The following is a 12,534-nucleotide window of genomic DNA, read 5'->3' on the forward strand; positions in this document are numbered from 1 at the left end:
TACTTCATCAGAGAAGAGGCCGGAAGGCCACGGCTGGAGGAGCTGGGGGTGATCTGATGAGTCTTTGAGGAGGAATTGGGGGGCAGGTGGGGTGTGGGGGTTTCTTTCTCATATTCTTCCCCTTTTATGCTTCTCATGTGCTCCTTCCTTTTCTCTCTTTTCATCTCTCAGTATTTTTCAGTTTTTCCTCTGGATGAATCTTTCTCCCCTCTCCTTAAGCAGGCCATAAACATGGAACTGAATAACAAACACGTAACATGTGTGCTTGAACATACAGTGAAGACTTTATCAAAATTATACCTCAGAACGAGGGAGTGGTGACATATTCAAGTTCTTAGATTCTCTCATAGTAAAGAGGGCAGTTTCCATACCTGATTTCAAAAAACAGTGTACTGTTCGGGGAAGGTCCGTGGGCCTAAACCGATCTCAGCAAAGCTAGTGTGAGGTGCTTGTGAAAGTCATTTGCCAAAGAGGAAGGAGGGAAATTCTAGCAGGATTCAGTGATTTTTTGCAGGGGATGGGGAGAGACAGTAACTGCACAATTGCCGCTTTTGGATGTTGTTACAAACAAGCCTTTTAAAACATAACTTAAAAAGCCACATAAACAAATATTTCCTTACAAGGTGTTTTTACCAACTTCCTTAATATTATGTGAATGAATACTTACATAGTGGGGCAATTTTTCCGGTGATGGTATTTTTATCTCAAGATGATATGGCAAAGGTGACCAGTCAAAGTCCTTCAAAATTCGTGATTCTCTTTCCATACAATAGACTTACAGCTGAGAAGTGGCTACATTTCCCAGACCCCCTTGCACCTCAGTGGGACCAAGTGACTAATGTTAGCCAGCAGAATGTAAGTAGAAGTGATACGTGCCCTTTCTGGGCCGAGGGGGTTCCTAAGCAGGTTGCTTTCTCACCCTCTTGTTCCTTTCTGCGAGCTTCCTGCAGTTGAGCACAGGGGTCCTAAAAACTGTGGGTCCAGAAGACGGAACCCTGGCTCCCTGAACCACTGTGTGTGACTCACACCACAAGTCGCCTCCTACCGGCCATGATCATCTACCTTGAACTGATGGATGAGTGAGAAATAAACCTCCATTGGATTAAGTAAGCCTCTGAGAATTTGGGGTTCATTTCTACAGCAACCAACATTGCTCTTATTAGTTAACATATCTGGTAAACAGCTTTAGGGGATTTGCATTTGGCTCTAGTGGTGAAGACACAAGTTAAGATGCATACAAAAGTTTGGGTAAATTGTTTCATAAATTGTGAACATGGAAAAAAAGTAATATTTTTTAATTTAGTGAATTATTTAATATAGCGTAGGATTTTAAAGTTTATGTACCTAACTAAAAACTAAATATTTTAAGAGTACGGTCAAGCTAACAATAACAATAATAACAAAAATTCAGGTCCAGCTGTATTAATTTTAAAAAGCACCTTCTAGACACTTACCCCTTCTCAAGGTACAACTCCGTTAAGTGGCAGGAAGCGTAGGGAGGAAGGATTCCGTTGTAAACATCTAGCGCCATCTGCAGGCCACTCACAGTTGTGTCATGCTACAGAGATTGGAAACAAATCACTGCATCTTTGCCTCTGGTTCAGGTTTACATTCAATAGGTGTGTATTAAGCACTTGTAGAACACCATGATAGTTTGTGATTCAATTAAATTTCCCATACCCCCAGTGACTTAATAAGCCGAGAGGGGAAAGAACTAATTTGGCTGAGCATCTGCTGTGTGCTAGGCAGTGAGATTTGCATACATATCAGTATCCCCCTTTGAAAGATGAAGAAACAGGCCCGGAGAAATTAAGCAACTTGCTTAATATCATGTCATCCCGACAGAAGAAAGTACATTTAAGCCAAGTCTTGTGATTTTCTTTCCCATGGCTGTTCCCAGTAGCATCTTTGTCACTGATTTTCATTAAATTCTAAAATATCTTGGAACATATTAATGCTAGATTATTTTTGTGTATAGATTAGAAAAATCTATGATTTCTAAAATGTGGGGGTACTATATGAGGTTATAAATATTTAGGGAGGATAAAACATAGGGAAGAAGAGTGTGTAGCTTAAAAGTAATTGTTCAGTGTCTACCACAGAGTGTCTGGGAGGCAGAGGGGACTGGTTTTGTCACTGATTGTCTACCTAACTTTAGGAAATCCTCAACCTCCATACACAGCAAATGGGTATAACATTTGTTTGCCTGAACTATGCTGCAGCGTACACACACTCAAAAGGGGCGGGAACTGGTTTACTACAGAAAGAAATGGCGTTCCAGATACACGGCTTCCCAGAAGTCACACAAGTCAGAAATAGAAACCAGATTAGAAGCTAGAATGGGGATGGAAGGAGACTTGACTTGGGGTGGTTAGCCCTCAGTACAATATACAGACGAAGCATTGTATACCTGCAACCTACATAATTTTATCAACCAATGTCACCTCAATAGAGTCAATAAAAAAGAAACTGGAGAAACTCGCATGATTGACTTTTCAGGCCTTCCTCTCTCCAGGAAGCACTGTGCTCCTGAGCTCTTTCTCTAGTCTAGGAATGGACCATTCAGGACCCCGATGATAAACAGAGTTCCCTGTGTCTTCAACCACATCTTCCCTTTCCATGCAGAAGGAAAACACGGCCTTCTCCCGCCAAACGTCCTCTGAGAGATCCTCTGTCACGCAGACAGTGGGTGACAGATGGAGTCAGCATTCTATGTCCAGTTTCCCTGCTCATCCCGGACCCCAAGGGCAGGCATTTCAGGGCATGGGCCCTGCGAACTGGCCTGCAAATGTGTCTCTCCCCCTGTCTCTCCTGCCCCAAGAAGGACTCTCTCTCTCTTTTCTTCCTGTACCCAAGTACAGCTCTAACTTCAAGCTGCAACTCCCTTTCTCTTTCCCTGTTCTACGTATTCCTTAGCCAACTGGAGTTTTCTACGTGGATGCCCCCTGGGCATTTCAAACCCAGTTATCTAATTGGTCCATTCACCTGGCCTAAGACCACTCCTGTTCATGGTTCCAACTTCCTCCTAGTCATGCAGGCTGGAAACACTGCCTTTATCTGTGGCTTTACCTTCCACATCATCGCCCTCCACCCGCATCCCAGCTCATCCAGCTCAAGTCCTGCACACTCAGCTTTTCCTCTCCCGTTGATGCCCTGGTTTGGAAAAGGAGTGATTGCTTTTTTTTTTCCCTGGGGCACCAAAGCACCGGCTTGTGTGGCACTTCTATATCGCTTTGCATGGTGTTTTTATGTTTACTCAACTTCTTGTTAGTATTAATGTGTAAATTCCTCCAGGGCCAGAATTACGTATTTAGTTTTAAAAGCTTTGTATGGATGTCTACCATCTCCTGGACAATAGGGAAACGATGAAGAAGAAGATGAGGCCCCCACCCCCAAGAGATTGCAAACGGAGGGTTGAGTGGACTCAAAAATACTCACCGCAGAATACATGACAAGTTTTCTGTGGTTCGATGGCTGAGTTGCCCTGTTCATGTGTTGGAGGATCTCGCCGACCAGGACACCTTAAAGAGATAGACCAACCATGGAGCTTGAGCCAACATGGGCTTCCACTTTAGTTAATAAGCTTTCGGTGAATTCATACTTAGTGATTCTCTCTGCCGTGATCAAGACTCGGAGAAGAAAGGGGAAGAACTAATTTTGGTCGAGCATCTGCTGTGTGCTAGCCGTGTGACTTCCATACAGTATTTTCCTGAATCCTGGCTGGCACCCTTTTCTAGGTGGGGAAGCAGAGGCCTGGAGACATTAGTGCCTCACACAGCTGGGGAAGGAGAGCCGGCCTGGCAGGCTGGGACTTGACCACACCAGATTTTGTTAAAGCTCAGGTGAGGCAGCCGAGGAAGTTGGAAGTGATTTCAGATGGCTTTTTTTTTTTTTTTCAGAGTTGTTAGCCAGGAGTCTCCTCCGGGGCAGACCTGAAATGACAGCAGGGCATGTATCTCTCTGTCTTCACCTCTTACTTCCACTCTGGACCGGCAGCTGGACCTGCTTGCAACCCTGGGAGAAAGCAGCTCTCTAGTTGTCTGTACTGTTCATGGACTGCTTCCTGGGGGCCATTTCCGCAGGTTCCCCTGGATGCCACGATTAGGGGGACCTCCAGCATCTTCAGCTTTCACGTGTCTTCAGAGACGAGAGCCTCTGCCCTTCACGGTTGTTGCTCCTGAGGTGGTGAAAGGCAGACGCACAGCCCAGTCTCGACCTTGTCTGCAGACAGTAACGGCTGAGGGGTCCCTTGAGGTGCCAGGTGCCGTTTGGGGGACATGGTGCACCAGGGACTTCCACCACCGTCACTTGAAGACCCCTTCTGTCTCTGTTGGTGGTCTCTCTATTAGACATGTGCCCCCTTGTCTTGAGAATGACCCGTTTTTGTTTTTCGTTTTTTGTTTTTTAATGAGCAGGGCATTGCTGTTAACAGACACATACTGAGCAGCCGCAATGGGCCAGGTACTTGGCTAAGTGAATCAGACACGTTTCCTGTCCTCAAAAAGCTCACAAAAAAGTAGGAAGAGACTTTATTGGTCTGTATACCAATAAGCACAGTAAAGGATAATCACGGAGGAAGGTGACCTGCTCTCTGTAGATGCTGGGACTTTGCTTAAGAATAGAGGCAGCTGGATGCTCCATCTCCAGCAGGTCCACAGCTCTTGGTCCCAGGGAAGGCCTGTGCAGACTTCGGCCTTATATTCATGCCACATCAGTACTAACCCCCTCGGCCAAGTTTCTGTGAGTCACGCCAATCTTCATCAACTTGACCCTGTCAACAGGTGCTTTTGCAGCAGCCTCCAGTGTTGGTAATGGAAGTTGGTAATGGTAATGAATGATATTAGCTCTTGGTCTGGAGTGATTGCCTACACCGTTTCAGGAGAAACTAGGGGTAACTATCACAATTATCCCCAGGCTCTGGCATCCCAGTAACGATGTGTTATAGGAGGGGAAAACTGAGCCCCAGAGAGGTTCGGCGGCTTGTCCAAGATCACACAACTGTGAGCAGGCAGGCTGAGCGTCTCTGAACCCAGCACGTCCTACCCGAGAACCTTGCTCTTAGTCACTAGACCGTGCGGTCATACAAGCCAGCTTCTGAGATCCCTGTGGCACCATTTATTAAATCTGCGTACACTAGACGAAACACCATTGATTGGAAGGCATAAACACCACTTCCCTCACCCTCGGGCTACAGCAAGGATTGGCAACATTTTTCTGTGAAGGACCAGGTAGTAACTATTTTAGGCTTTGTGGGCCAGAGGGCCGGCCACAACTGTGCACACTCTTGGGCGGAGGCACGGAGGCAGCCATAGACACAACCTAAGGATGAGCGTGGCTGAGTTTCAATGACGTGTTATTTACAAAAGTAGGCAGTGGGCTGCATTTGGAAATGCAGGGTGTAGTTTGCCAAGCCCTGGTCTAGAGCAGGAAGAGGTTTCCATTCATATGGATATGACTAGTCACACATTTCTAAATGCACTGCAGGGATTTTCTTGGGGGGAGGTGTGTGTGGTTGGGGGAGGGTAAGGAGGCTGTCACCCAACGGCATCACCCCTGAAACTAACTGATAGAACAAAAATTTTGGCGAAGGTTGGAAGATGCTGGTCAACGTCCTGCTGTCCCCACGGGACTCCGTGTCACTCAGTCAATACCTGTTTTCTCTGCGGGATGGCGTCCCGCCTCTTCATCATGCGACAAGCATGTTGCCAACCAGTCTCTCTTGCCCGGCCAGGTTGGCACAATAGGCTGAGCTTGTGCTTTGGCAAGTATCCCTCAGGAAACAATTTCCTGGCTTATCCACAGCATTGGACTTCTTCCAGAAAGTAGGACAGGTGCATCCACACGAGGGCCAGCCCTTAGAGTCCAAGGCTGAGAGAACACCTTAGGGAGGGACTTTAATAGACAGAGTCTAGTTCAGCACACGAATTGGAGGGGACAACTGAGACCCAGAGAGGGGAAGTGGCTGCCGTGAAATACAACCTCTAGCACCAAATGAAAAAGAGAAGAACAGGAGCAAGCTTCTAGGATAAACCCCATCTTTTGTTCATAGACAGACCACTGCACCTGCTGTTAGGCTGTTGACAACTCCAGCTGGGATTTTCTGCTCTTTTCTCCACCATCTCTTGCAGCTAGAAAAGTATTTCTGCAACTTTAATGTACATATGAGGTTCTTAGGAGTTTGATTACAATGCAGATTCTGATTCAGCTGGTTGGGTGTGGGGCCTGAGGTTTTGCATTGCTAGTCAGATGATAGCTGATGTTGCTGGTCCTTGGGCTGCATTTTCAGTAGCAAGGGCTTAAATTCCCCAGCCCTGTATGACTAGGTTGGAAGAAATAAATCCAGAGTCCTGCCTCCACCACCTAAAGGGGCTTGGTATCGAGTCATAATGCTGGCACCTGGTGGTCCATGTGTGAGGCCTGGTGCTTGTATAGCCAACGAGGCCTGACTTTCACCCTCTGCATCAGTTTGTTGTTTAGTACGTAAGGTCCGGCGGCCCCCAGCGCGTAAAGACTCTGTCCTTACACACAGTCTGTATCCTGCCTGGGAATTTCCCCCAGACGTACCAGATCCCATGAAAGACTCATCTCTGGATGCTCTCAAAAGGCTGGCTTTTGTTGCTCTTGCCCTCAGCACGGAGTAAAGACTCGCTCATTTCTATCAGGTCTGCCTCTGTGCTATGCAATCAAGACTGTTGTAACAGCAGGCCTGCAACCTCATTACATCATTAATAACCACTGTCCTAGAGTGTTTGCCACAAGCTACTTTGTACGCTTCATATGGAGTTGCTCTTGACCATCCTGACTTTGGATACCTCATTAACTTGTGGCAAACACTGTTTTTCTGGTTACAGTTTCCCTCACTCTTTTGTAGTTACAATCGACTCCTCTCCTGGCTGGTGATTTGAATCCTCTCTGTAGCTATGCAGCCCTGACTGAACTTCCTCCCCGTCTGGTCCAACCACCAGGATGCTTTGCCTCTATGTATTCTCTCGGGGTTCTGCTGACCTTGTCCCGACCCCATGGCGCATAGTCTGGCCATGGCTGGAGTTCTGTTATGACTGTCCTGTTTCCCTCAAACTCTCTAGAGCATATGACTTGAAACACTTCCTGTGGCTTAGAATTGCTTCATTGTTATGCCAACAACATAATGAACCTATTCTTGTTCTCCATCCTTAGTTTTCATGCCTACACTAACAACACCTGAACTTGACACACCCTCTGGTGCCTTGGCCTGCCTACCCGATGCCCTGAGAGGCCTCAGGGTTCAGCCCCATCCGGGCCCTGGCTTCTTTCTTCCACCCACCTCTCACGACTATAAGGGCTGGGCGTCCCCTCGCCTGGGTCTGCCTTCATCAAGATAGAATTCATCATATGCTCTGAAGGGCCACATCTAGTTGAGAAGAGGCATCACTAAGAAATAACCACTTTCAACACCAGTGGGAAAATTAAGCTGAGTCATAAGCTTGTCAATTTTTGCAATGGGTATTAACCTACAGGCCATAATTAGCCTGCAAAATAGGCTTTATTAACTTTCGCAATAGCTGCCATCAAGGGTTTCGGGAAAACAGGCCACTTTGGTCATATACCCACTCGAATAATTCATGCTATCGGTCATCAGACACAACTGGTTTTTATGGGGCTCGGACACAAATCCTTGATTCTTTGATCTAAAGAGGTTGAAAAGTATCATTTACCTTTAGCCCAAAGCTTTCATTTTCCAGAAGGCCCAAAGTGGTTAATACTGATAATTATAATAACACAATGTTTATTGCCAGGGTTTTATGTACCCAGTAAAATTTATTCTAAACCTTTTGAATATATCTGTTCATTTGAATCCTTCTGACCTACGAAGTAAATGTTATTATTATCCCCATTCTGCCTGAGGGAAACTGGTACGAGTGAGTGCCTGGTTTGCCCAAGGTCACGTGCTGGTTGCTGGCGGAAGCGGGACTCAGAACTCTGTCACACCACACAAATCCAATGGCTCCGCTCAAGTTTCGAAATGTACTTACCCCCCTGCAGTCGAGATTTCTCTTTCTGTTTGTGAATCCCATAGAGGGACAGGAGGGACAATTCTGATAATTCCTTCAACTTCGCCATGGTGTCCTCCGTGGCCCAGGAGGGTAAAGTGAAATTGTGAGCGTGCTGCAGCAAAGAAAAGGGAAGAAAACACGAATTTCTATTTCTGACTGCCCTCTTTGTGGACTTTGATCATCTTTCACCCCACAAGAACTACTGGGTCCGCTTTTCCCGTCCTGCCATTTCTTTCTAGGAAAATGTTACTTTGTGGTAAGTCATAGCATTGATTTTCAGAAGAATAATTCACAGAAACAAATTTGCCCCTTCCTACCATGTCCACAGCTTTTGGCTGAACTCTGGGTGAAAAGATGATTAATATTTTGCAGAGTAAGAATGGGGTAGGGCAGGAATGTACCTTATTCTTTTATGAAAGGTTTAGAAATTTTCTTATTGACCTGGGGGTTGGGGGGAAGGTAAAACTGACAAGGTTAGATGACATTTCCTTACAAGTCGAACCAGTGGCCTAGGAGGACGGATGGGACAGGTCATATATTTCTAGAGCCTTCAATAATGTACGCGGACTACCACCAGCTTCTAGTGCGCCGACTCCTGAGGAACCCCTGCACCTCGCACGCGCAGGCGTTTGGTGAGTGTTTGCTGGACTGATGACTGATGCGCACGTGCAGCAGGGCAGGCAGAGGCCTTGTGCTAACAGTGTTTGTGATCTGCCATGAAGAGTTAATTAAGATGATCTCAGTGTCAAAGGCAGGAGACGGGGGTTGCGGGGGTGGGGGTGGGGGCGGGGAATGAAAGTGGAGACCTATGAAAAGTGAGCAATCAAGAGAGGAAGAGGTGAAAAAGAACCACACACCATGACCACATTGCGGAATCGCTCCGATCAAACGGTAGTAAGGAAGAACAAAAAGAAAAATCAAGACTGGAATCAAAATGTGGGCTCTTTTCTCCACTGAAGGGTCTTTGATAAATAGGCTAACACATTTTCCTTGAAACAGATGATGAAAAAGTAACAGTATTGGGAAAGTAGTGTGTGCTTGGGTCAATAAACTTTGACATGGAGGGGGGCAAACTGTGTCACTGTTACCGAGGTGGAACTAGGAAAGTAATCGCTGACCCCCAGACACGATGACCTCGAAATCGGAAGTGGTACGAGTCACGTGGCGAGTCTGAATGTTGCCCCAGGACTCAGTGAGCTGGTTGGAGACAAGGACTGTAGAGTACCCCTTTCGGCCAGTAGGTGGAGCACGGTGAGTGAGAAACACCACGTGTCCTTGAAAAACTCAGTAATTCACCTAGCTACAAAAGTTATTTCGTATGCATTATACAGCAAGAAAGAGATCCTTTCCTAATAAACCATTTTTAATAGCGTGGCTTAAAGTTGATTTGCTTGTTCTTATATCCAGAAATAGGATAATCTTTTTTCTTTTACTGTACAATAACTTTGTGTTTTTTCATTAAAATCCATGACAGGAGCCCAGCATTCCCGAGAGACAAGGCATAGAAGAAAAGCAATTTTGTCTGCAATTTTCTAAAGGGTGAAAACATAAACAGTGGCGAGAAGAATGTTCAAGTTAATATAAAGAAGTCTGGAGTCATGTTGCAGTGTCAAAGAAAGTGTAAGTAATACATCCTCAAAGAAGCAAAAGAAAATGCATTCACCTATTTCAAAGTAGGCATATGTCACAATCAGATTGCAAGTTAGTTGATGGCTTTTTCTTTTACCTCGCAAAACAAAGGGTCGTAGACTTTACTCCAAATTCCAAAAAGGTCCTTGCCATGGTATCCTGAGAGTTTTGGCAACGTGTCTATAAAATCCTGAAACACACAGAAAAGAATTTCTACACCAAGGTTCTCAGCATCAGCATTATTGACATTTTGGGCTGGACAATTCTTTGTTATGGGGGCCGCTCTATGTATTATAGGATGTTTAGCAGTATCCCTGGCCCCTACCCACTCGACACCAGCATCGTCCCTAGCCCCTCAGTCGTGACAACCCCAAATGCCCCCAGACATTGCCAAATGCTCCCTGTGAGGCAGATGATCCCTGTTAAGTGTTGCTGTTCTTTACAGAAAAGTGTGCCAGTAATACTGGCAAAGGTAATGCCAACTCAAAGAACTTCACAAATACTAATTCATCCTTTCTCATTTCATTAAAAATGTGAGCGACAGCTGGTTTATGGCCACATGCTTCTGGTTTGTCCTGGAATCAGACTGAAGTGCACTGCCTCAAAATTCCTTGTGGAAATAGGTTAAGTATAACGCACGTACAAATGATTGGCCATGCTGAGAAGGGAAAGCATGTTCCCAGCCAGAGCACCCCGAGAAAACAGGACCTGCCATCTGGCTCTAGGCGTGACATGTGCGTGGGGTGCAAACGTTTCTCTGGGTTCTGTATTACCCATAGATTGCCGTGATAAAGAGACCCACTGTTCAGCTCTGTGCCTGCTGACATGGGCAGCGATTTCTGGGAAGCATTTTGGAAGATATTGTCTGATGGATACATTTTCTAGGAAATAGTTTGCCAGTATTAACCCAAGCATATTTTCATAAAACAAACAGCATTAACCTAGATGAAGCCACCCAGAGCTCACTCATGGTAAGAGAAGAAATGACTGCAGCACCATGTCGCAGGAACACTGTGCTTCCTCGTCTCCTTCCTGATTTGGGAGGAGACGTGTCCAGTATTTTCACTTAGGAGATTGGCAAGCATCCCTACCGCTGTCTGCACATGGTTGACACACAGTGGAGAAACAGCTGCTCTTCATGCATTGTTGATAGGGGTAGGGATTGGCATAATGTTTGTCTTGAGGGTAATTTGATAATATTTTAAATTGCTCCAGAATTTTACTTCTGGGATATTATTCCCGATAGTCTTGTGAAATTATTTATATGCACAAGCTATTCAGGCAGCTATAAAAGTAAAAGATTGGAAATGACCCAGATTTCCATCGATAGAGACTGGTTAAATAAACTCTGGTATGACCATAAATTCAAATACACCGTAGTAAAAAAAAAAGTGAGGAAGCTGTACAAATAGAGAACTATTTCTAAGATATTCTGTTAAATTAAAAAAACCCCAGGTGTCCAATACTGTAAATAGTATAGCACTTTTGTGTAATAAAGGGGGAAACTACCAGAATAGAGTTACATTTATTTGCATATGAATAAAGAAACTGCAAGACTGCATAAGAAAATACTGCCGGCAATTACCTGTGGGGTCACTGAGACTTTCCACTGTGTTTCTTTGTTTATATATAGTTATGTTGCAGTGTCAACAAAAGTATAATTGTTAGGGAAGTATATTTATTTACTTGTTTGTTTGTTTATTTATTTTCAAACTGTGTAAATGTATTACAGTTTCAGAATATTATTTTTAAAAGTACCAAGCATCATATTTATATTTTGTATAGTCTTGAAAAGGGGTATTTTGCCAAGTAGAAACATAAATTAAAGACAAAACGACCCTTTGTATGTGAAGACAACAGTCCCAGCCCTCAGCCTCACACCCAGTCAGACCACTTTGGCTTTGCGCTGATTCCCAGCCAGACACACACTGTCACCTGGTGCCTCTCCGAGACAGGGGAATAAGACCCAGAAGGGACTGGCTTCTTTACTGACTTGTGGCCCCAGCACAGCAATAGGGACCAGGTAGTGATGACTGACCTTCGTTAAACAGTCTAACCCACTGCCGTAACCAGCCACCTGCAGACACGTTCCGCCCACACCTTTAAGAAACTGCAGCTTCATCCTTTGTCTGGGCCCTCACACTCACACCACTAAATGATGCTATTTTTTTAACCTTATAAGGGCGCAGCCTCTTCTGGAATTCCTCCGATTTCAAAGTCTCACTCTGAAGTTCTTGAAAACGGGGGCAGTTCCTGAAAGGCATGTATAGCAACTGAGGACGAAAGAAAAATCATAAAACCTTCATGAGTCGGAAGAACTTGGTTAAAGATGCTGCAGCATTATTTTAAACATGCAAAGAGATCTTAATAAAAGATTCAAATGTGTTTTGAGATGGACAGAAATTCTAAAATCGAGGGACAAGAGATAAATGGTTTGCAGGTCTTAAATAATAGGATATACACCCAGAACTGAAAACCTTTTATTTTTTCTTTCATGAATTTGCCTAAATAGGACTGTGCTGTTGATAAATATTTACACTTCCTGGTTTTCCATGTGAAATAGTAACTGTTATCTTGCTTTTTTTTTCCTGACTCCTTTTATTTCTAGGTGCGCATGAGTACAGAGAAATGAATTATGGGTTCTGGAAAGAATCTTGAGAGATCAATTAACCATTCATTGACTTAATTCCTGTCAATTCACAGATTGCTAAAATAAGGGCACATATTAAATCAATGGAAAAAACGTATATATTTAAAGACATATAGCGAGGACAAAGTGATTGTGCTAAAATGAGTTTAAATTCAACAATCTTTTGTAGCTTTAACAGGTTGGTGACTCCCGGGTTTATTTTGTTGCTCTTACTTTCCATCT

The 12,534-nt window shown here is 44.6% G+C and overlaps 1 protein-coding gene across 1 annotated transcript in view; it reads right to left on the minus strand.

Moving 5' to 3' along the window:
- Positions 1–12,534, minus strand: part of ACP3 (acid phosphatase 3) — a 42,376-nt gene that overhangs the window by 14,136 nt on the left and 15,706 nt on the right. The window contains exons 5-9 of the mRNA XM_024565718.3: positions 11,837–11,935; positions 9,760–9,852; positions 8,013–8,145; positions 3,439–3,521; positions 1,455–1,558 (exon numbers count right to left, since the gene is read on the minus strand). Of these exons, the coding sequence (XP_024421486.2) occupies positions 1,455–1,558; positions 3,439–3,521; positions 8,013–8,145; positions 9,760–9,852; positions 11,837–11,935 (512 nt within the window). The remainder of the gene's footprint in view (positions 1–1,454; positions 1,559–3,438; positions 3,522–8,012; positions 8,146–9,759; positions 9,853–11,836; positions 11,936–12,534) is intronic.

Source organism: Desmodus rotundus, chromosome 8 (assembly GCF_022682495.2).
Source record: "Desmodus rotundus isolate HL8 chromosome 8, HLdesRot8A.1, whole genome shotgun sequence".
Taxonomy (NCBI): Eukaryota; Metazoa; Chordata; class Mammalia; order Chiroptera; family Phyllostomidae; genus Desmodus; species Desmodus rotundus.